The following is a 24359-nucleotide window of genomic DNA, read 5'->3' on the forward strand; positions in this document are numbered from 1 at the left end:
CAGGCCAATCTGATGGAGGCTCTCCCTCAACTAATGTTCCTCTTCCTAGAGAAGCCCCCATGTGTCAGTGGGGAAAAACCCGACCAGGACAGCAGTCCTTCACCTTGCTGGTTTCAGCTAGTGTGTCAGCATTCATCCTATAACCTTACATATTTCCCTGCCAATATTATTATTTTTTTTTCCGGAGCTGGGGACCGAACCCAGGGCCTTGCGCTTGCTAGGCAAGCGCTCTACCACTGAGCCAAGTCCCCAACGCCCCCTACCCATATTATTAACTGGCACCAATGAGACGGCTTAGTGGGCAGAAGCACCTGGTGCCAAGCTTGGTATCTTGAGTGCCATCCTTTGGTGGCACCAGCAGCATAGAAAGAAAAAGTCAACTCCTGGGAGTTGCCCTCTGACCTCTGTAGGTGCCGCATACACCCATACACGTACACAAAAATAAGTTAAATAAACCATAATTTCTTACACCATCAACAGGAGCCAAGTGTGATGACACACGCCTTTAATCCTAGCATTTAGGAGCCAGAGGTAGGCAGTTCTTTGAGTTCGAGGCCAGCCTGGTTTACAAAGTGAGTTCCAGGACGGACAGACAGGGTTACATAGAGAAACCCTGTCTGGAAAATCGTCACAGGGTCCGATGCTGACAGCCTGAGTCTCATTTCTGGTCAGCGTGTGGCATGTCCGCTCTATCAGGTCACATTGTCCTCTAAGCTTGAACTCTCATTGGCTGTGTGTGGGGAATCCAATCTGTCACGTTTCACCTATGGAGGGACAGCTTTGTAATCACCCACCAGGGTCCAGGGCAATTTCGATCTGCAAGATGAGCCTGGCCGAAATCGGGCCACACGTGCTCTGAACACTGAAACTGCCTTTCCAGCCTGGAGTTGCGGTTACAAGGCAGTGAGCGGCTAGGGAGGCACACAGGGAGTATCCAAGGATGCACCGCTAAGATGCTGACTTTGTCTTTGTAGGACCGAAGAAGAGAAGAAAGAATGGATTCAGGTGACGCTTCTCAAGTCTGTGCTGTCTGTCTGTCCTTCCTGTGGGTCAAACCTAGAGTCTGGGGACCTGTTTCAGCAAGTTCCCTGCTGCCTGGCTACATGGACAGCTCTTGTGTTTTTGAGATACGGTTTTGCTAGGAACCGACACTGGCCTCAAACCCTCAACCCTCCTGCCTTGGTATCCCGAAGGTTGAGGTTCAGACTTGCATCACTGAGTGTGGCTTACATCCTAATGTTATTACAATACGGCCATCCCACATGGGCCACGCGACCCAGGAGCTCTTCCCTAACCCTAGCACTGCCTGTCATCATGTCTCAAGGGAGGCAGTGACCATGGGTGTCTTCATACATGCCTTTAGGTTCCAGAAGTCTCTTAATGCATTTACTTGCTTGAGTCCCTTCTCCACGAGTAAGGAACAGGAAAGGGCCATGGGGGGCTTTGGGCTAGGTATAGTCTTTCTGGACCCAGTCCCTTTGGTCTTGTTGGATCCAGGGCAGAGAGTCAGGGTAAAATGTCCAGGGGTGCTCTGTGGACGCCTAGACCCTGAGCTCTCAGTGTCCTTCCCGGGCTTGCTGACGGCCTGTGGCTTTGCTGTGTGTCCAGGTCATTCAGGCCACCGTGGAGAAGCACAAACAGAAGAGTGAGACCTTCAGGGCCTTCAGCGGTGCCTGTACCCAGGAAGAGGAACCCAGCCTGTCTCCAGACCAGCCTGTGAGTCAGCAGCCTGGGACAGGGGGAAGTAGGAGTCAGCTGTTGGCCAGGGAGAGAGGCCTAGGGGTATGATGCAAACTGCTCAAACACACAGTTCCCTGCTGGCCCTGTACTGAGCTCCATGGCACCCAACAGACCTGCTGCCTTGCAGGTTAGCATCCAAGTAGAGGAAGCGTTCCTTTCATGCTATTTTGTCATCTCTGTACCCCAAGCAAGGCAGCCATGAGCACTGAGGGACCTTATCTTCTTCCTCACCAAACCTGGGGCTCAGGGGCTGGGTGACACTCCCAGGCCGCCTCGCCACTGACATACTCAGGTCACAGTGCCCTTCCTACACTCTGCTTTGAACAGCAAGGGGCTGTCTTTTGTGGTTCTATTTTCTCCCCAAATGACCCTGCACCCCTGATGTGTCGGTTCAAAGCCCTCTGCCTGTAGCACCAGGGGTAGGGATATTTTATTTCGCATCCCCTATGGAGTCATCCCAGAGCAACGAGAAGACACAGTTGGGACAGAAACTAGGGTCCCCCCCCTACACACACTGTCCCCGCTACACACACTGTTTCCACCTTCACTGGCTGCTTTGCTCACACTCACCATCACACTCAGCAGGTGCATCTGGAGGGAACAGCCGTCGCACCCTAACTCCTCAGTACACACCCATCTCCAGCTGTCTGGCCTCCTATCCTCAGAGGGTCTGCCTATCCCTTAGGGTCTGCTCCCATTTTTCTGAGTTTTGGAGAAACAGAGCTCTTCAAAGGAAGGACCGTGCAAACTCCCTGAGGTCGAATGACTTAGAGACCAAGGGTACAGAACAGGCAGTTGTTAGTCAGTCGGGCATGGAGCATTAGAAAGCCCGCAGACTCTCTTCACAGACGACGAGGGTGAATACAGCATCCGTAGGGACCACCACCTCATCCTTCCACTCTGTGTGACTTTCAGTATCCGGATTAGGGTGGGCCAAGTCAGCCTCACCTTATGACACCCAGGTGCTTTCAGTCCAGGCGTGGCTCCTGGAGCCCCCGCATTTATTACACCAGTTGTCTCACATACGGGAGCCCTCAAGGCACAGGGTGATTGGTGGAGGAAAGGTCTTCTGCTTCCCAGGGTGTGCCGCGTGACTAGGAAACCACTTCACACCGTTCTCTGTTCTCTTCCAGGTCCTGAGTGCGGGCCCTGTGGAACCTGCAGGGGTAGCCGACAGCAGTGGGGGTACTCCCGGGGTGAGTGACTTACATCCAGGGATTAGCAGGAGGAGGTACTTAGGGAGATGAGACCAAGGCAGGCTGGAGGGTGAGGATCCAGGAGTTGGCTTGCCCTCTCCTGTGTTCTTGGAGCCTGGGAGTGCAGATGTGAGGCAGTACCTGAGAGCAGGTACTGGTGCCTTGAGTGTCAGAGGTGGAGGCCACCAGGAGCCACAGGGACATTGCACAACCACATGTGTCATCTGATCTCAGTGTGAATACTTATGAGCTCACTGTGTGTAAATTTCACCTTGATAGCATGTACAGTAAAGAGGTGCCAGCTCTAAATGCCAGCCATGTAAAGGCAGGCTCGTCCCCCATGGTAAGCAGGTTTTCAGGAAGCTGCTGAGGCTCCCTCTCGCTCTCTCGCTCTCTCGCTCTCTCGCTCTCTCTTTTTTTTTTTCGAAGCTGGGGACCGAACCCAGGCCTTGCGCTTGCTAGGCAAGTGCTCTACCGCTGAGCTAAATCCCCAACACCTCTCGCTCTCTCTTACTCTCTTGCTGTCTCACTCTCTCTAGCTCTCTCACTCTCTCACTTTCTTTCTAGCTCTCTTGCTCTCACTGTCTTGCGCGCTCTCTCTGTTTCTCTCACTCTCACTCTCTCGCTCCCTTGCTCTTGCTGTCTCTTGCTCTCTCTCTGTCTCTCTCTCTCACTCTTTTGCCCTCTCTCTCTAGCTCTCTCATTCTCTCACTCTCTCTTTCTAGCTCTCTTGCTCTCGCTGTCTTGCGCTCTCTGTCTCATCCTCTCACTCTTTCGCTCTCTTGCTCCCTCGCTCTTGCTCTCTCTCACTGTCTCTTGCTCTCTCTGTCTCTGTCTCTCACTCTCTTGCCTTCTCTCGCTCTCACTCTCGCTCTCTCGCTCTCTCTCTATCTCTCTCACTCTCTCTTTCTAGCTCTCTTGCTCTTGCTGTCTTTTTTTTTTTTTTTGGTTCTTTTTTTTCGGAGCTGGGGACCGAACCCAGGGCCTTGCGCTTCCTAGGTAAGCGCTCTACCACTGAGCTAAATCCCCAGCCCTGCTCTTGCTGTCTTGCACTCTCTCTTTCTCGCTCTCACTCTCTTACTCTCTTGCTCTCTCGCTCCCTCGCTCTTGCTCTCTCTCTCACTGTCTCTTGCTCTCTCTCTGTCTCTGTCTCTCTCTCACTCTCTTGCCCTCTCTTGCCTTCTCTCGCTCTCTCGCTCTCTCCTCTCTCTGTGTTCTCAGGGCCAGGCAGCTGGGTTCATGTGTCCGTCTGCTGGCACTGATCATGGGAACATGGGGGCATATCTTTATTTTAATTTGGGATGTCTAATAGACCAAGGCACATACCTGTGCTTGCTGTGGATCGAGTGCCCACACCTGAACCACATCATCCCTTTGGGGCTTGGCATTCACAAGCACCTGTGGCAATAGCAATGGGGACAACTCTGGGCCATGGCTTCACTTATAGCCTGGAATGGTAACACTGCCTGGCATCTTGCTGAGTCCTGGATGAACTGAATTAGGGAAAGCCACAGGTGCCGCCCGGGGAACGTGTCTCTAGCCCGTCCCGGACATGGGGTCCTCTCCCTGGGTCCATTGATACTAACATGGGGCATGGTGCTGTGTTCTTTCCTGCTCACCTGCCTCCCCTCCAGTGTGCCTGCTCTTTACCTCCCCCTCTTTTTCTCTTGTCTCTCACTCTGTCTCTATGTCTCTCTTTTACACTGTCTCTGTCTCCCATGACTCTGCTCTGTCTCTGTCTCTCAGTTGTTCATGTTTAGCCCAGATCTCCTTGCACTGGAGATGGGAAAGAGCCACCTGAATGGGACTTAGAACAGCTGCAGCTCTGAGGATATGGCTTTGGTTAGGTTATAACTGTTGGGTTTTTGTTCCCATTAAGAGGAGGACGTAGGCTCAGGTCAGTCCGGTGAGGTCCTTGAAGCAATCGAGTGACAGCCTATGGGTGGAGCCACCTGAGATAGAGAACAGAGGAGGGCTGGTGTGACATTGGTCCCCGTGCACAGACAGTATAGAGCCAGGGCCTGTCAGGATGGACCTGAATATATTGCTGTCCCCCTTCCCTGTGACTACAGCTTCCCCAAGTCCCTCAATTGTGTAAGTTCAGGTTGCAGGATGGCCATTTGTTAGGCCACCTTGAGAATGCTTGTGAGGCTTGAGGGGAAGCTGAAACATTTCAGGGCTATGATGGGGAAAGACCAAGGGGAATGTTGCTGCTGTGTGCCCCCCGCAGAGCAGACAGGCACCGTAAGGATGAGCTTTGCTGAAACCAGAAGTCAGGAAGTCTAAACGTGGTACAGGCAGCCGAGAGGGAAATAAACATCTAGACACCCCAGTGGCTTCCTGCACTGGCCTGCCTGTGCCTGCTTCCTGCTACCTATTGACGTGTTCTGGCCTGCCCTGGTTCCACCAGGCCCCGGTCTCTGGACCCACTGTCAGCACTGTCTACATCCAGAAAGCCCCATAGGGAGATGAGACCCTCTCAATCTCACACCACATAGCCTAGTGCCAACCTTCTGAGCTGCTAATGTAGATGTATGAGGCTGGCCTTAGACCAGTTGAGCTCCCAGAGGAATGCATGTGACCTGGTCAAGCCAGACTCAGTGGCTTGTGAACACACAGTCCGAAACAAGCCAGCCCCACATCTTTCAGCCAGGGATGGGATCCAATGACCGTTTCACTGATGATGCCTTGGACTCTGTTCTTGAATTGTCCCGGCCCTGGGATGGGCCTATGGAGGCATTGCTTGTAACCAGCTCATGGCCAAGGCATCCAGGCCCAGGAAAGACAGTTCTTTGTTCGTGCTGAGCCCATAGGTCCTGGTGAGGGAATTCTCAAGCTCCTGGAGTTGCAGGCAGGCAGGGGTTTGGGGCAGGGACGGGGACTGTTTAAAGGATCCCTGGTACCAGAACTGACCCAAGGGCATCAGCAGAGGTGCCTATATGTGAGATGTTTCCCAGCTGGGGCTAAGTGGGGGTCAGTGCCAAGGTTAGGAGGATGCAGCTGGAGGGAAGTGGAGTTGGTTTTGGACTGAAGCCAGTGCCGTGCACCCTAGCCGTACTATCCTCTGGTAGAGGAAGCTCTGTGGTGACCTAATGCAGGCTATTCTTGTTGGCTTCATCGCCTTTGATTGGGAGGAGACAGCTGGGAACCCCAGAGTCAAGGCCTCAAACCACACCCAGGGCCTGCCTTGATCAGGGTCTGGTCACTGGGTACCATGGACATACTTGATGCCCGGTCTGCCCCTCTTTCTTTCCCTGTGTCTGCTTTAGAAAACAGCCCTTTTGAAGCTTCACAGCGTTCACCCCACAGCAGCCCAGTGTCCAGTTCTTCTTCCTTTCTTCCTTTTTCCTCTACCAAACCAAGCTAGAGTCAGCCCTTCCTCCAGCAAACAGATCCATAGCAACAGATAACCCAGCAGAGTGTGGCCACGCGCTTCCCTGTGGATTCCTTCCCTGAGAGAGCTTAGCTGAGCCGAGATTTCGGTGAGCTCAGAATGGTTCGGAGGTGTCTGTGGAACTGCACTGAGCGCCATGATGGGGCACAGCACAGAGGAAACCTACGCACTGCTCTAAAGCAAGGTTTCGTTTTTTAATCCGAAGTGTTTGGCCACGGGCGCCAGACCTAGGCTGCTTCTCAGCATGTCTGTAGAGGAAACAGATCCCTTCAATGTACTGGGTTTGTGTCCTGTGTCTAGGTATCTTCTAATGAGCAACCTCTGCCAGCCCCTCTCTCCTAAGAGAAGCCAAACCCCATCCGGGAAGTTTTACAAGCACCCTTGCCCAGTTCAAAGGCTTCCTCATTATGAATCAATGCCAGGTGGTGGTGGCACAGGCCTTTAATCCCAGCACTCAGGAGGCAGAGGCAGGCGAACCTCTGAGTTCGAGGCTAGCCTGGTCTACAGAATGAGTTCCAAGACAGCCAGGGCTACATGCGAGAAACCCTGTCTGGAAAAACAAACAAAAAACAAACAAATAAAAAAAAGAGTAAAAGACCCAGTTGCTCTTAACTAAAGTCTACACACACACACACACACACACACACACACACACACACTCACACTCAGAGTCTGAAATTCCCCCTCCGGAGCTCCGGATGTACTCCGAGTGAAACACAGACCCATCCAAGATGCCATGTCAAAGCACTGGCCCTGATCACCCACAAGCCAGTTGCTCCCCCTGAGACACCATTTTCTTCCTAAGGCCCCATTCTGTACCTGCCAAAGCAGAGACGCAGAGGAACTCACAGCTTCCGGGTTGACGTTGGCATGCTCTTGCTGCTCATGTGTGTCCTCACTCCTTCAACACCTGATCGTCTGTGACCTGCATATCCAACCAGACCTCTTGTCTTGTGGATGGCACGGTTGGAGATCAAGTCCCATGGAGGATGGGCCGCAGTAGACCTCAGCATCATGGGAGCGATGTGGGAGTAGAGCTCCTGTCTGAGCACAAAGATGGGCAACTCCATCCTGATCCAATGAAGCTTACTAAATGAAAGAACCCGGGGGATCCATGAGACTGGCTCCAGCCAGTCTTAAAGAGCTTTGCTCCGCAGCCTTCCCTTTGTCTGAGCCCCATTGGTCCGAGAGCCTGAGCTCTTGGCCACACCCCAGCTCATTTCAGCTATTCCTCCATCCCTAAATGTCCCACCATGGTACCTGCTGACCCCTAGAGCCTCCTACATTCTCAACTACCCTGTAGGAATAACAACTGGGGTCTCTGCCTGAGGTCCCTGAGAGCCACCACATGTCAGGACTATCTGGTCACCAGTTAACCCCTCCACTTTGACATTTAGATTCCTCACAAGAAAAATGGGGGCACGGACTTCTGAAAGTGGGCAAGAGGGTGGAGAACTATGGCAGACCCGAGGACGGGCAGCTTCCCTTCTCCTGTCTTCTTTCAGCTGTTATTTTTTCTTGCACTAGACCCTCCCACCCTCTCTGTCTCAACGAACACTTGGAGCCCTCAGCAGTACCGAGAGAAGGGTACAGTCAGAAAGTCTTGTATAGGTCTGGGGGTTCCTGAGGGTAGGTGAGGGGTGCATTTCCAGATGCAGGAAGGCTCAGAGCCCTTGAGAGTGAGGGTTTTGCATGTCAGGTCTGGAATTCCTGCCCTTCACCCACTGCATACAAAACCCTGACCATGGACCCGAGGACAAGGTGCAGAGGGAGGTCAAGGCCATCTCCCACCTTTGTTCTTGGTGCAGGGACTCGCAAACTGGAGAAAGGCAGTGCTGCAGGAGACACAGCAAGAGGTCAAATTCGAACACAGCTTCAGCTGACTTGTTTTTCTCACAACTCCCTCTAGGATGCTTCTGCAGGGCTGCCACACAGGCATGTGGATGCACATGTATGTTGATGCATGTGGTGTGCCTGTCCCCAAGTGTCCAACACAGAATAGGCATGTGACAAGGTGAAGGATGACACTCAGGATCTAGGGGCCACACGATCATTCTGAGCTGCAGTCAGTGACACCCCAGTCTCTGGCAGCAGATGCCATCCATGCATCCTCCCCACACCTCTTTCCTCCAGCTTTGCCTCACAATGATATTTCCCCAGACACGCCAGATAAGGCCACTGGCCAAGCCGTCTTGACCTCTTTTAACCTTACTTCCGTTTTGCACGGTATGATGTGTGATGCACTGGGGTGTCCCTAAGAAAGGGGCCAGGAAGGGGTGCAGCTGCCTTAGCTCTGCCTCTTCCCCTCTGCAGTGGCCACTTTTGCTCTGGGCATGCGTGGCCGCTTTCAGGATCCTTAGCTAACCGTCCACGCCTGTGGCTCTCAAGCCCACAGTGGGCTATCCTGTGCTTATACTCCAAAGCTGATGATGGTCACTTGCCTCCTTGTAGATCGAGTCCAGAAAGCTGTCCTCTAAAACAAGACGCGACAAAGAGAAGCCGGGATGTAAAAGCTGTGGTGAGACCTTCAACTCCATCACCAAGAGAAGGTATCGCTGCAAGCTGTGTGGAGAGGTGAGCATGGGCAGGAGGGAGGGAGTAGATCTGACAGGGGCCAGGTGGCCACCCACTGAGTTTTCACAGGTCCTCGTGGGTGGGCAGCAGGGTGCAGGGTGGCCTGCACTTCTTGAGAGCTCTGTGAGCCACACAGCAGCCCTGCAAGGCTGCCTCTAGATCCTGTTGGCATTAGCTACTTTTCTCGTTGCTACAACCCAGTACCTGACAGGAATCGACTTAATAAAAAAGGCTTTATTTTTTTCTCACAGTTTGAGGGTATACAGTTCACCGTGGCCGGAAGCCACGAAAGCCATGGCTATGGGGTACCTGGCCATGATGAGTCTGCAGTGAGGAAACAGGAAGTGGGGATGGGCTATCAAACATCATGTCCTACCCTGGGAACTCACTTCCTCTAGCAATGCTTTCTACAATCTCCCAAAACAGCACCAGCCAGCAAGTGTCCTCACATTTGAGAGACATTTGTGGGAGACATTTCACATTTAAACCAAGGCCCTGTCCCCTGGATGCAGATGCCCTTAGCATGAAACTCTCTCTCTGAAGCAAAAGTTAATCTCTGGGCAGCTCTGAGGCTGACAACATTCGCCTCGGTGCCCCAACAGGGAGTGCATGAGATGCAGTGTCTCTGTCCTGTGATAGAGAAGTGATGTTGTGTGCTTGTGTAAGGTGTCATGAAGGCAGGAGAAGGAGGGCTTGGCTGTGGTGAGAGTGCTTCAGTGGTGCAGAAGGTTTGATGGGATCCTGCAATAAGGGGCCACCACTGACTGGTGTCCCCAAAGTGTACCAGTTCCAGTCCTCCTCACTCGACCCCAAAGCCCTTGCTGCAAAATGAGCAACCGAGTCATGGCTTACTATTGAACGTTAACGTATTCTTGAGGAGGAAACTGATGGTCTAGGTATTTTTAGATGTAAATATGAAAGTTGCATCTGGGGAAGGGGTTGAAGCAGGAGGAGATAGAGAACCCATGTATCTTACAGAATTACTTGAAGCTGTTTATTCAAAGGATGTAAAAACTGGTGTTCTCTGATTTCACATTTTCATAAAATCTCACCAGGCTGGCTGGGGTGGAGAAAGGGAGGGATAAAAGAATGAATCTTTGGATGGATGATAATAATAATAATAATAATAATAATAATAATAATAATAATAATAGATGAGTGGATGGGTGGATAGACAGGTGGTGGGTGTACAGTAGATGGGGAATAGATAAATATCTAAACAATGGATAGTTGGGATGATAGATTGATGGATAGATACATGGTAGAAGGATGGTCAATGGAAGGATAATGAATGTAGGTTGCTGTCTGGAAGGTGGCTGAGTGAGTGGGTGGGTGGGTCAATGGATGAATGGTAGATGAATGGTAGATGACTAGATGGTAGATGAATGGCTGGAGAGATGGCTCCATGGTTAAGAGCACTGACTGCCCTTCCAGAGGTCCTGAGTTCAGTTCCCAGGCTGTACATGGATGTTCAGTGGATAGACAGACAGATAATGGACAGGCAGGTTGATAAGTGGATGAGTGCGTGGTAGATGGAGAGGTGGTTGGGTGGGTCGTAGCATGAGTGCATGGCCGGATAAAGAAGCAGAGGGATTTGGAGAGTACAGGATAGCCTATAGGCTGTGGCTCCAGCCCGGATGCATGGGCTTAAAGAAGACATCAAGACCAGGAGGAACATGGCGTTCCTGGAGATAGTCAGTGGGTGTCAGTGATGGCATCTGAGGTAGGAGCACATGGGAGGCAACTGGAGTCTGTGGTCTCTGGTAAGAAGAATGGAAGAGGTTCCAGGGCTGCTTTCCTCAGAACCTGGGTTGCAGTTGAAGTGAGGGAAGATCCGGGCTGGCTGGCGGGCTAATGTGGAGGAGTGGGGAGAGGGCCAGCATCATGTTTCAGGGCACTACCTGCATGGGATGGAGTCAGGAAGTATCAGAGGCCATTCAGAGAGGGATGAGCATCCAGGAAAAAGCCCATGCTTCAAAGACTCAAAGGTGTCGAGACCAAATAATCCTTTCATTTGGCCAAAAGAAAGCCAAGGCTGGTGTGATTTGACAATGTCAGCCAAAGGTGTATAACTAACCAGGGAAAAGGAAGGGGAAGAGTGCTGAGAGGAGGCGTGGAGGTGCCAAGACAGAAGGGAAGAGCAAGGAAGGAAGACCAAGGCAGGAGAGAGAAAGGATAGCTTGTGGAACGAAGCTCTGAGGAACAGAGGGTGTGGGGAACGAAGCTCTGAGGAATAGAGGGTGTGGGGATGTGGACACCAGGGTCTCTCATTGAATGGGAGGGATGGGAACAAGGGTCTCACAGAGTCCAGAGCTAATCAGTTCAACTAGGCTGGCTGGCCATGGAGCTCCTAGGATCTGTTCATGTCTGTCTTCCCGGCACTGGGACTGTAAAGGCCACCACACCCAGCTTTTGCTTGAACAACAAACTTTACTGACTGGACCATACCCCCATGGTTTTGATGTACATTTTCTTGATGGCAGTGTCATGGGTCTTCTTATGTAAGTGAGCTGTGCTCTTTTCTTCTTACATACAGGACTTTTGAACTCTGGGTGGTCTAGGTAAGGCAAGCAGGCCCTGGACACTCAGGGGGAATAAAGTCACTATCTGCCCTTAGATGGGGTGGGTATCCAGCATCCAGGACAAGCATCTTTGTCCACTGCGCACAGGTCTTTCCTCCTCGTCTGCTCAGAATGCGTGGTCTAAGGTACCGTCTTGCCTTGCAGGTCATCTGTAGGAAGTGCTCTGAGTTCAAGGCGGAGAACAGTAAGCAGAGCCGTGTCTGCAGAGAGTGTTTCCTGGAGGAGCCCCTGCTCCCTACAAGTCCTAGCTCTGAGACTCCCACCGAGCTCAAACAGAATGCAGAGGTGGGTGTCCCCGGCTCCTGGGGCCGGTCGGAGGCAGAGGACATCTCAGTGTGGTCCACAGGCCTAGAATCAGGACAAGATGCTTGGAGCCTGTGCGTGTCTAAACACATCTCAGGGACTAGCAGAGCCTGGGAACCACTTGCACTAGGAGTTAGATGGAAACATGTGTAGGTCTATCCTGGGCCTGACTGGAGGTGAAACAGGAAACTGCCCCAAGTCTAGGCATTGAGGTCTATCTTCAACTTAGGGCAGGCAGAGCCCTCTGTGTGTGTGTGTGTGTGTGTGTGTGTGTGTGTGTGTGTGTGTGTGTGTGTACATATGTATGTATGTATGGATGCATGTATGTATGCGTGTGTATGTGTGTGAAGGAGGTCTATGAAGGACCTCATTCATCTTAGGGCAGGCAGAGCCCTGCGTGTGTGTGTGTGTGTGTACGTATATATGTATGTATGTATGCGTGTATATGTGTGTGTGTGTGTGTGAAGGAGGTCTATGAAGAACCTCATTCATCTTAGGGCAGTCAGAGCCCTCTGTGTGTGTGTGTGTGTGTGTGTGTGTGTGTGTGTATGTGTGTGTACATACATACATATGTATATGTATATATATGTATATGTATGTGTATGTCTGTGTGTCTGTGTTTATGTGCTGGGTTAAAAATGTGGGGTCAGCTCCCCCTCCACCACTACTGCTTCTCCCGTCTCCCTTTTTTTTTTTTTTTTTTTTTGTTCTTTTTTTCGGAGCTGAGCTAAATCCCCAGGCCCCCCCCCCCCCCGTCTCCCTTCTTAAAGGACACAGTCCCTTTTATGGAATAGTGGGACATTTAGGGACAGGAAGCCTCTGTTTTCCAGGAAAACCACATTCTCCTTTGTCCACACTGCATGCATGTGGCTGTCATCTCCTGGGAGTCTAACGTCAGTCTCCCTCCCAAAGGTGCTGTGGGATGGTCCAAGGGGGCTAGGGTCAGCAACTGTCAAAGCCCCTGCCACCCTGGCTGCTAGATCTGCCTGGGACATCAAGGACATAAGGACTGAGGCTAAGGTAGCCTCAATGGTGCGGCCCTGCTGGCCCCACCCTCTGACGTGTCTTCACTCTGCACTCTCCATGTTCGGGTGTATTCTGGGAGTCCTGGGGCTGTGGCAAAAGGCCATGGAGGGTCACTGGGTATTGGGGAAACCACCTTCAGCAGGATGTGTCAGAACCGTGTTCTTCCCGTTGATAGTGCTAAGGCACGTAAGAAGAGAAAAGCAGGGTCTATAGGATGTGTATGTAGACATGTGTATGATGTGGAAAGTGTTTGTGTGTGTACATGTGGATGTGGTGAGTGGGGGGTATATAGTCTGTGTGGTGAAGGCGGTAATGTGCTTTGTTCCTTCACCCTGTGACCAACATTTCTGTAATTGCTATTGAATTTCATCCATCATCTATCTATCTATCTATCTATCTATCTATCTATCTATCTATCCATCTATATTCACCCATTTACACACACACACACACACACACATATATGAAGCCCACACATATATATATATATATACACACATATATATATGTGTGTGTGTGTATATAGTCATATTTTTTTTCCTTGCTATGTAGCTCAGGCCAGCCTCCTGTCTCAGCTTCCCAAAAGCTGAGACTATAAACACACACATCACTATGCCTAGCTTCCCCTTGATACTTTGTTTTTTAAGATTTATTTATTTATTTTATGTATATGACCACACTATTCTTGACATACCAGAAGAGGGCATCAGATCCAATTATAGATGGTTGTGACCTACCATGTGGTTGCTAGGAATCGAACTCATGACCTTTGGAAGAGCAACCAGTGCTCTTAACCACTGAGCCATCTCTCCAGCCCTCTCCCCTTGATACGTTTACATTGTCCTAACCTGGGATGGTCTTCCTCTCTGAAGAAGGCCCAGCCTCAAACCCTACTTGAGACCACATGCACTGTTCTGCTGGCCTCCAGTGACCCTTAGGACCCTATAAAGCTGGCCCCAGCCTGTATGCAGGCCTTGGCTATGTCTCCGTGGTAGTCGCCTCCTTCCAAGCATGGGCCCTGGTCCAGCCCAAGCCTCCGCAGAGGACAAAGACATCACTACAGGTGAGATGACCCCTGACCTATTTTTCTGTCTCCAGAAGCCTCCCTCTGTGGATCCTCGGCCCAGCCTGCTCTGCGGTACCCTGAATCTGTCAGACAATGGTACGGCCTGGAGTGAGGTGTGGGCAGCCATCCCTGAGTCAGATCCCCAGGTGCTAGACCTGCTGGCAGGCAGCCAGGTAAGTGTCCCTGTCCTTGTTCACGCCCAGGCCTATGCACTGTGAGAGAGGTGCATAGCAAGGCCCTGAAATGCCCATAGCAGGTCTGGACCATTTCTTTGACCCTCTCCCGTCGTGTGACCTGGGCTTCAACTTCTCCCAATGCCTAGAATAACCCTGTTCCCCATTCATGGAAGACGGGTCCCTGTAACGTGCAAAGATAGCCAGAGTGAGAGAGACATGGAGGGGGACACAGAGGCTGGGCCCTCCTCTCCACACATATTCATCCATCCACATCTTCATTCATTCACACATCTTAGGCAGATAGATGTATTTAGGCCCTACTGAGCCTTCTTTGCCTTCCTCTCTCAACTCCCGTGGCTAAGTCACAGGGCTACTTCACCTCACTTACCCTGGGACAGGGGTTCTGAGGGAAGCCATGGTTCAGAGGGAAGACCTCTGGCGAGGTCTGTTGAAGTGAAGAGAGCCTCCTCCCAGCCCCTACCTGAGAGAACCTGTCAGGCAGCTTGTTCTAGTGACAATCCGCACTGTGTAGGGCTGGGCATGTTGGCCTGCTTGGATAGCCACTGGCATGCGCTGGAGGCCCGACTGACCCCCCCTCCCTCTCTCCTGCAGGCTGGCAAACTGCTGTATAGCATCCCACTCTCTGGCTGTAATATAACAGTGCCTGACCCCGAGGAGGGGCTGGAGGCTGGGTATGTGTGGAAGCTGCATCAGGGCTCACAGACCTGGTGGCTGAGTGCCCCCTCCACAAAGCTTCAGCAGCGCTGGCTGGAAGCTCTGAGCACTGCCTCACGCGGGGACACAGCCGGGGACACCCCAGGGGCCTCACAGCCCCAGACCCCAGCAAGCACGGACACCCCATGAGCAGAGTCTCCTACTGTCCTTCCCACTACCGTATTTGGCCTGTGTTCTTTTATGGGTGACCTTAGACGTCCAGTGAAGGAGTGAAGAAGGACTCCTATGACCACTGAGGATGGACCAAGTGCCCAGAGAAGAGTAGCAATGGGCCCAAGATCACTCAACAAGTCTTAGACAAGAGTCGGGCTTCTGGCTCCAACGCCAGCACTGTGGTGAGAGCATGGAGAGCTGCCACTACAAAGCCAATGGCATCCAAGCAGGCTGAGTGATGACGCCAGCCCTCAAAGGCACAAGGAGGCCAGGTGGGCACTGTCCAGGGGTGATCATGTCCATCCTGGTATGACATCACTCTGGGAAAGGTAGAGCTGTCTGTGGCCTGACCTGGTCTTTGTCTGTCTGTACACTGTGTGACCTGGACCATGACCTGCTCCTCTGGGCTCTACTTCTACCCTGCCCTCTCCGGAAGCATTACTTGTCTGCTATTCCTGCTGAGCCATTAAAGGGCAAGGAACAAGGGCCTCCTTATTCCACCATTCCCAAACAGAGACACTCTGGGGAACCGGCCCTCACCCGTGTGACAGGTTTGTGAGGTTTCAGACTGGCCCCTCTCTAGGCAAGTGCCATGCTCATCAGCACATAAATGCTGGCTGTCTGCAAGTGAGTGCATCCTTGGCACCCTCCACCCCATTCTTTACAGGGCTCCCCTCAAGGCAGGTGGCTGGTAGAGGAATGCTGACCAAGGTGGCAAAATGTACAAGCCACACAGAGTAGTTCTGCATCCCCGATGCTGTAGGTAGTGGGTGAATCACTAAGCAGTGTAGGGGTGCTATGGGGGTGTCACAGAGGTCATGGGGCTGTTTGCCTCTCAGGGAGTAGGAAATGTAGAGACCAAGGATGGAGCTCTGATCCTTGAGGATTCCAGCTCTCTAGCATCAGCACAGCACTGTGTGGGGACAACTGGGCGGGCATCAGGGGCCATTACATGGTGGGGCGAAGAGGTGTAGAGCCAGAAATGGGTGCTAGTTATAGGTGACATTGGGACACACCGACGAGGTGGGGCCTCACGTGAAATGGGGGCCTCAGTTTTGAGTCCTGGTAAGGTAGGATGGGGTAGAAGTGAAGTGTTTTGGAGCAGAGGTGAGGTGGATGGGGCAGGGGTGAGGTGGACAGGATACAAGTAAGGTGATGGGGTGCAGGTGAGGTGTCAGACGAGCAGAGCACAGCTGAGTCTATGCTAGAGCCCCCTGGACTGGGCATGGGCTGCCTCGGAATGGCTTGCAAACACCTCTGCCTGGCACTCACCCTCTGAGCTGAATGGTCCTTCTTCGCCTTAAGGAAACTGAGCAAAGCGAGCAGAGTGCCTCCACACCGGGAGAGACACGTAGGGCGCCTTCTAGCTCCTACTCTAGTGAAGACCTCACCCAGTTCCGAAGGGGACAGTGCTGAAGGTGGCCCAGGTAGAACAAGCAACAAAGGAGGGGCTTTCCTTGGCTGGGCGCACTTCATGGCGGACACACTGGACGGGGCCACGCCTTCCGCCTTTTGCCGTCCTTTGCTTCCTCCTCCTGCTCAAAGCAGTTCTGGCCCCTGAATTTCAAGGATTCCAACTGCTCATCTTCTGAAGAGTCAGCCTGAGGAGGATGCTTATGCGTATCCTGCCCCCTGGGAGTGCCTCTGCCCTTCCTGCCTTAGGACATGGACTGGTCAGTTTGTACCTTGGGGCCTCCTGATGCTACCTGAGCAGAAAGGTGTATAAGGTACTTTTCTTGTTGCTGTGAAAAAAAAAATCTTAGACGAAAGCACCTTGCAGAAGAGTGTGTTTCTTTGGGTCACGGCTGGAGGGTGTGATCGATCATGATCATACCATGGTGAGGAAACCCTGGATGCAGAGCTGTCTGTATTCTGTCCACTGCCAGGATGCAGGCGGGCTGGATGCTGGCATCCCACCCTCTCTCTCCCTTTTATTCATTCCAGGACCCTAAGCTGTGGGATGTGGCTGTCCACATTCAGGGTGGGTTTTCTCTTCTCAATTAAACTTTCCCAGAAACACTCTAAGGACGTTGCCAGCGTTTTGTCTTCTTGTGATTGTGAAACCTGCCAGGTTGACAATACCAACCATCTTGGTCCGCCCCTTGTCAGTTGGACACGCAGGCACATCTCTTTTAAATTCAAACATTCTGACCTTAGAAAGGCTCATTTTAGACAGCAATATGCATCTAGTCCGTCTCTAAAAATTTGCAAACCCTTCACAGTCCCAATTTTTTTTCCCAACACATCCATGCAAGACTCTCTCCTGGGTCTCAGGCAGTCTTTTAACTGCAAGCCCTTGTGAAATAAAAAACAAACAAGCAACAAGTTAGATACTTCTAATAGGCAATGGTACAGGATAAGTGATCCCATTTCAAAAGTGAGGATTCGGACATGGGAAAGAGGCTCAACGGTTACTGCTCTCACTGAGGACCGCCGTTCAAGTTTCTAGCACTCATGACAGGGAATTCACAGTTGCCTGTAACTTCAACTCCAGGTTATCTGATGCCCTCTTTCAGCCTCTGTGGGTGCCTACGTGCATCTGAATGCATACATGCATGCCCATGCACACGCACAGACACAAATAAAATGAATAAAATGAGCATCAGAGGTGCAACAAAGTAAGCTTGAACCAAAGCAAAACTCTATCCCAGCCAATGAACACCTGATCTTCAGCGGCATCCTCTGGGCTCCCACAGCCTCGGGCAGGCCCTCTCCTGCACCTCTGCTTCCTGCAGCACATAATCTGTCTTCTCATTCCACCCAACTCTGTATTTAAAGCTTTCCTCAAGACACCTCTCACCATCCTGGCATCTCCAGAGTCCTGGGGTTGCAACTCTAGGCTTTACCTTCACTGCTTCGCACAATGGACTCTCACGTCTAACCACACCACCCAGTACTCTGGCTTCAGTCGCTCTCTAGGACTACAGTGTACAAGCCTCTCGGGCTGTGAAACTCTTGCTGCCTATACAACCGGCACTGAGTTCTGCTTCCAGCTCCAGGCATAGTCTGGCTTCCTCCTTCTACTGGAGCTATGGTGGCACAGGTGTGCCAGGGTGGCCGAATCAGAGGGAATGCTGCTCCAGGTGGTTTTCAAGAAGGAAACCCCTGTGGTATTTACCAGCCAGGCTCTCTCCTTTCGAATGGATCTGCAGCCTACAAGTGGGAGCCTTTCATAGGTGGAGTCTTGAGCTCAGGGTACCTTCTCTGTGGTCCTGGTTTATGATCTGAGGTTTCCCTTTAAGGGCGTTAAGTCTTTAACAACGACAGGTGTTTTTCCAGCAAGGCCTCATGGAACTCTATACTCCCTCACACCCTTTCTTACTGAGCGGCACACTTCATGGCTTGCCGCTCCCGTTTCGACGGTGGACTGAGAAGAGCCAACAGTGGCCGAGCCACGGGCTGAATGCTATTCTGTCTTGAAATATCCTCCTTTGAATTCAGCCTCACTCACAAGTTTTTGGGGCATGGACAGAGCATAGTTGAAGACTCGATTCTTTGCCAGAATATCACACATGGCCTGTAGCCCAGTCTCTGAGACCTCATGAACCACGCACGCCCTCCTCACTTTCTCTCAGAATTCTGGTTCTATAGACTCCCACCAGCATGGCCTATTAGTCTCTATTTTCATGGAGAGCTCTAGGGCTGTCTTCTTGCTGGCTCATTCCAAAGGTCTCAGAAGTACATGGTCAGGTTTCCTACAGCAACAGCCCTACTCCCATTACCATTTTTTTGTATTCGTTACTTTTTCTTTGTTCTGACAAATCAGAACAAAGGGTTAAGGCCCTTCAGGGTGGAGAAGGCACGAAGAGCTTGAGGCAGCTGGTCACCTTGCATCCAGTCAGGCAGCAGAGGGTGATAAATGCTGCTGCTTGCCCAGCTCCATTTTCCCTTTTCATTCAGTTTAGTACCCCAAGCCCTGAGATAGTGCCTCCCTTATTCAGTGTGTCCTCCCTGCTAGTTAAACCTCTCTGGAAATACCCTCATAGGCCTGCATGTGTTTGTCTTGGTGATTGCGAAACCGGTCTAGGCGACAGTTAAGGCCAACATCACAAAAGACGTCTACATCCAAGTGCATAGGACATGGTGTAAAACCAGGGAGAGAAGGGTCCCACACAGGGCAAAACCCAGCTGCTAGGTCGGCACTCAGCCCACTGACTGCTTCACCCAGCAACCATCCCCACTATACCCAGAGCACTGGCTTCTCCACAGTCCCAGGGAAGAGAGGTCAGCTGCAGAGACAGCTAGTTACCAACCCTCTCGGCCACCTGTGCAGTCTTTGGGGGTTTGGCATTAGGCACCAATTACTCCAAGACCTCTCTCGATGCCTTTAAACAACTAGTCCAGGCCTTGGGTGTCCAGGAAAGGAGGTGCTTACCTTTGCTCTAGGTAGGGATCGGTAGGGCAGGGAGATGTCTGCATCCAGCCAGTAGTCATGCATGGCGATTCCACGGCTAGATCCTTCAATGGCTACCCGGAACTGCCTTCCTTGCAGAGTTCCTCATAGGCATGGGTGAGGCCAGCTGACCATGGGTGGGGTCAGCACTGTCAGGCAGTCCTCCAACAGTTGATGGCTGCCCGCCCACAACACTTCTCCCGTGGTCATCCATCATTGTAGAGGTTCCTGAGGAGAAGACAGAGGGTGGGGGAGGAGAGGGGACCCACCCAGACCGTGGTTCCTTCTCCCAGATCAGAGCTCTACCTCTGGTTGCTGGGGGTATGTCAGGACGCCAGACCTACAGGTCTGGGTGAGACCAGGTGGGAGGCAGCCAGATCAGGGCAGACTTGGAGAACTCAGCAGCCCCACCAACATTCTACACATTCCAGACCACTAATGCCAGGCCTCTCTGGCCTGCCCAGCCCATGGATGTCTGAGGTGGGTGCCTGTTCCCAAGTAGGAGCTCTAACACCCTCCTGCAATCCTCAGGGAATCGGCCTCTTAGCCACCGGTGGTGTGGTCCCACAACACTGGGTCACCTCCCGACCTATCGGTTTGCCCTTGGATCTGGAGGACCTAAGACTTCTCCCTGCTGGGTCACAGGGAACACATGCCCAGATGTTGCCTTGGGGAGGAGCATTCCCAGATGTCTCAGGATGGCACCCACTCTGTCCGCCAGCCTTGTTCCCCCTCTGCTTTATTTTGCCACTTGCCAAGCCAAGATAAGCTGGTCCGGGATTGGACTCTGCCATCTCTAACCAGCTGCAGCAAGATGTGCCAGCAGGTGACATGGGACAACAGGAGACTGTCCTAATGGGTCTCAGGAACATCTCAAGGAAGATGGGGGCTGGGAACGTGTCACTGCACTCCTGAATGCTGGGAAAGCCAAGGGTGTGCTAAGAATTGGGCTCCCTACTCTGCATCCATCAAAGGGATAGGAGTAGCAAGTACTGTTCCTTCAGTGCCAGGGATTGGCTCAGGGGGGCCATGTGACCCAAGATGGAGGGTCCTATGACCATGCAAGGAGCAAACCTTTTTGGATCCAGAAGGAAGACGTTCTCATGGAGGTTGGTTTCTGATCTCACCTCAGGCAGAGACACCAGAACATTGATTTCCTATTAAATCAGACCTCCTACAAGAAGCTGGCCTGCCCCACACAGCGGCTGCCAACAGGGACCAGCAATGTCTGTTAGAATCTCTCGTCTTGTTCACATTGCTTGCATCCACAAACCAGGATTACAGAACTCCTGTGAAAGACGAGACTCTTTCTCTCCTGCCTGGGCCTTACCTGCCCTATTCAGTTTTCAGGGCCCTGACAACCTATACAAAGAACACACACACACACACACACACACACACACACACACCTTCTTCATGAGTCTCCAATCTAAAAGAGAGCCCGGTTTTCCCTTTCTTTATCAAAACTCAAAGGTGTAAACCATTGCCCCTTTTGAAGAAAAGCAAGTCCTGTCTCCAAAGGACAACTGGAAAACTGACAGCAGCAAAGCCCATCCATTTCTGGGGGAGACAGTTTTTCATCTCCTAGCAGCCCACTTCCCAGATCCAGGGAGCAACCCTGGCTGTGTGAGACTGAGTCCTCTGTCTTTGCAGAGCTTTACAGGAAGCAGCTTCTGCCTTTCCCCTCATACAGAGGGGCGGCCTGCTGCTCTCAGGAGCAGACTCTGCAATACAGGTTCAGGAATGCAGTTAAGGGAGGTGTCAAGCAAGATGATGAGGACAAAAGCTAATACAGGGTGCAAAGTATTGATGGTGCCCCTGCTCCCCGTCTTCCTGGAACCTCAGATGAGGTTATGGCTGTGATTTGTGAGGTATGGGGCTTCAGGGAGGCCTAGGACACTTGGGGATGCTTCCACCAAAGTGGCAAAAAGACAATGTTTATTACGGAGCCCAGATCTTAGCGGATCTCATGGGGCCTGTGGGAAGAAGAGCATTTGGGACCTGTGACTTTGCTAGGGCTCACAGTGCTGCTGAGGGAGTCTCCCAAAACACTAGCCGGGCTCACCTGAAGGCTACACAGGGCCGAGGGCCAGGGACTTGGGTTCCATTTGCGTCTTCTTTCACTTCTGTGGCAAATACATGACTACGGCAACTTGAAAAGAGGAAGGGTTTGCTTTGGCACAGGTTTTGAGGCCATGACCTGTCCTAGTAGGGGAGTCATGGCAACAGTGATGAACGCTGGCCCTCAGGTCACATTCTCCCTTTTATTGAGTTCACGACCCTAGGCCTTGGGGTGGTGTTTTCCTCATTTGGGGTGGGTCTTTCCTATTCTGAAAACCCCTGCACTGACACATTCAGAAGTGTCTCCACGGTGATTCTTCATCTAGTCAACGACCGTGACAATGGACCTTTGCAGCTGTCGGGGCCTCAGAGTCAGAGAAGAGGCCATCGGCTCAAGGTCTAAAGGAGGAACTGAGGAAGGATACCTCGAGGGATGCAGGCCCCATTATATGAGCCTGAGACAGGCATGAAGGAGAGGCTGGGCTGTAGCATAGTGGGCTGAGTGCTGGGACTACTGGGAGATTCTGGAATCAACAGAAACCAGGAAGACCCGGGTAGAACCATCCCCAAAGTTTCCAGAGTGAGGCCAAACAGGAACCTCAACTTTAGACTTCTCTAAGACAGCAGTTCTCAATCTCTCAGTCACAACCCCCTTTCCTTTGAAAGTCAAAGGACTCTGTCAGAGCGCTCACCTAAGGCCATCGTAAAACACGGATGTTTACATTATGGTTCTCAACACTAGTAAAGTTACAGTTACGAGGGAGTAGCAACATAACTTTGTGGTTAGGGTCACCACAGCATGAGGAGCTACATTACAGGGTCACAGTGTGAGGGTCACAGCGTTGGGAAGGCTGAGAACCATGGTTCTAAGTGCACAGAGTAAGCATCTGTAAGCCTAAGCTGTCAAGTCTGGTACCCTGCACAGCATCCCTACAAAAGGATGCTGCTGACTGTGTTATGGGCACACAGTGGGGGTGGGGGAGGAGGAGAGATGGAGGGGCTGCTGTCACGGGAGCTAAAGAGTGTGTGGGTAGCTCGTGAGTTGGATACTGTGGGAGGCTAGGAGAGCTTTGAGGGATGCGATAATGTGGATATTGTTGACTACCCCAAAAGTTCGCTTACTGAAGGCCCACTCCTCAGTATGATGGTAGGGGTGAGACCTTTAAGACGTAGATTCTGGTTGTGGGGGTCCATGGTGTCTTTTTGGGAAAAAAGTGTGAAACCCTAGTCAGGTGTGACCTCCTCCCATGAGCACGCTTACCATCAATCTTTCCCAGAGCTGAGCTGATGCTGACGTTATACCCTTGAACCTCCAGAATAGAGAGTGGAGTGAACCACCCTTCTTTATAAAATTCACCTGCTTCATGTGCTTCTTTAGAACAAAGCAAAAGGCACTAACGCAAGGAGCTTAGAGAATCTTAGAGCTACATACGGCGTCAATGTGGCTTGAACTAGATGTCCCACATTAAGTCTCTGGTATGTGAATATTTGGTCCCCACTTGGTGGCTGTTTGTGGAGGATTAAGAAGTGTCTTAGTCTGAACCCCCAGTGAACTAGACTGTTGGGGGGAGGGGGACAATGGGGGGAGGGTGGGGAGGGGAACACCGATAAGAAAGGGGAGGGGGGAGGGGGATGTTTGCCCGGAAACTGGGAAAGGGAATAACACTCGAAATGTATATAAGAAATACTCAAGTTAATAAAAAAAAAAAAAAAAAGAAGTGTCTTAGTTAGGGTTCCCATTGCTGTGAAGAGATACCATGACCAAAGCAACTCTTAAAAAAAAACAACAGCATTTAATTGGGGCTGGCTCACTGGTTCAGAGGGTCAGTCCATTATCACCATGCGGTAAGCATGGCAGTGTCCAGTTAGATGTGGCACTGGAGAAGGAGCTGAGAGTTCCCCTTATTCTTCCAAAAGTAAACAGGAGAAATACAGGCAGCCTCAGGCAGCTAGCAGGAAGCTCTCTCAAAGTCCACCCTCACAATGACACACTTCTTCCACAAGGCCACACCTCCTAATAGTGCCACTCCTTAGTGTTGCTGGAAGTATGATACTTTGAGATTTCAAGAGACTCCTGCCATTCCCGTTGTCTCTCTCTTGCTCATGGATCAAATGTGAGCTCTCAGTTGTTGCTGCCACTCCTGTCTTTGCTCCGCCATCATGGACTCTCACCCTCTGAAACCATAAGCCCAAGGAAACACTTTCTTTTATAAGTTGCCCCAGTTGTAGTGTTTTGTCACAGTGACAGAACAACGTGTTAGAAGCTTAACAACAGTGTTAACAGTGTGAGAGTGATACTTTAAATTCCATTACTCAGGAGGCAGGGTTGAAGTAAGGCCCTTCCCTTTGGCTGTGTGATTTCTTAACTACTTTTCAAAGCAAGTAGAAGGTCCCTGTCAGACACAAGCATCTGAGTATTGACTTTCTAGCTCCAGAACCATGAGAATTCCATCACTGTTTATAAATTACCTAGGGGGCTGAAGAGATGGCTCAGTGATTAAGAACACTGGCTACTCTTTCCAGAGGTCCTGAGTTCAAATCCCAGCAACTGCATGGTGGCTTACAACCATCTGTAATGAGATCTGATGCCCTCTTCTGGTGTGTCTGAAGACAACAGCTACAGTGCACTTATATAGAATAAATAAATAAATCTTAAATAAATAAAGTACCTAGCTTGTGTTATTCTGTTATAGTAACACTAAATGGATTAACACACTCACAAGTTGCCAAAATTACTTTTAAAAGTGTTCAATATCCCTAGTCATCAGGAAAATTAACTACTCCGAGACACCTCCTCACTCTAATTAGAATGGCCATCATCAATAAATCTGACACAAATGTTAGAGAAGATGTGGAGAGAAATGAATTTTTTGTCCACTGCTGGTAAGGTGCTAATTAGTATATCTATGGTGTTAATCAGTTTGGAGATTTCTCGAAAAATTAAAAATTGAACTATCATA

The 24359-nt window shown here is 51.3% G+C and overlaps 1 protein-coding gene and 1 long non-coding RNA gene across 10 annotated transcripts in view; one reads left to right on the forward strand and one right to left on the reverse strand.

Moving 5' to 3' along the window:
* The window catches only part of Fgd3 (FYVE, RhoGEF and PH domain containing 3), a 62621-nt gene extending 45651 nt beyond the window's left edge, over positions 1-16970 (forward strand). For 6 of the 7 annotated variants that reach the window (XR_015640872.1, XR_015640873.1, XM_087590992.1 and 3 more), the window contains 7 exon segments: positions 975-1005; positions 1609-1716; positions 2874-2936; positions 8782-8904; positions 11631-11771; positions 13914-14054; positions 14670-16970. Coding sequence is in view for 5 of the 7 variants with exons in the window: in XM_087590992.1 (XP_087447118.1) it covers positions 975-1005; positions 1609-1716; positions 2874-2936; positions 8782-8904; positions 11631-11771; positions 13914-14054; positions 14670-14921 (859 nt within the window). In the remaining 2 variants the exon portion in view is untranslated. 7 annotated transcript variants of the gene reach the window in all.
* On the reverse strand, positions 2311-19424 carry LOC134482823 (uncharacterized). Of its 3 annotated transcripts, none has more exons than XR_015641510.1 (3): positions 19321-19424; positions 7180-7419; positions 2311-4888 (listed from the first exon to the last, which is right to left on the reverse strand). It is a non-coding gene; the product is annotated as an uncharacterized LOC134482823 (long non-coding RNA). The 3 variants fall into 3 exon arrangements; XR_015641508.1 differs by having other exon boundaries at positions 2712-4888; positions 7150-7419; XR_015641509.1 differs by having other exon boundaries at positions 3897-6880; positions 7150-7419.
* Between the last annotated feature and the right edge of the window lie 4935 nt (positions 19425-24359).

The sequence above is a fragment of the Rattus norvegicus genome, chromosome 17 (assembly GCF_021556685.1).
Source record: "Rattus norvegicus strain SHRSP/BbbUtx chromosome 17, alternate assembly SHRSP_T2T, whole genome shotgun sequence".
Taxonomy (NCBI): Eukaryota; Metazoa; Chordata; class Mammalia; order Rodentia; family Muridae; genus Rattus; species Rattus norvegicus.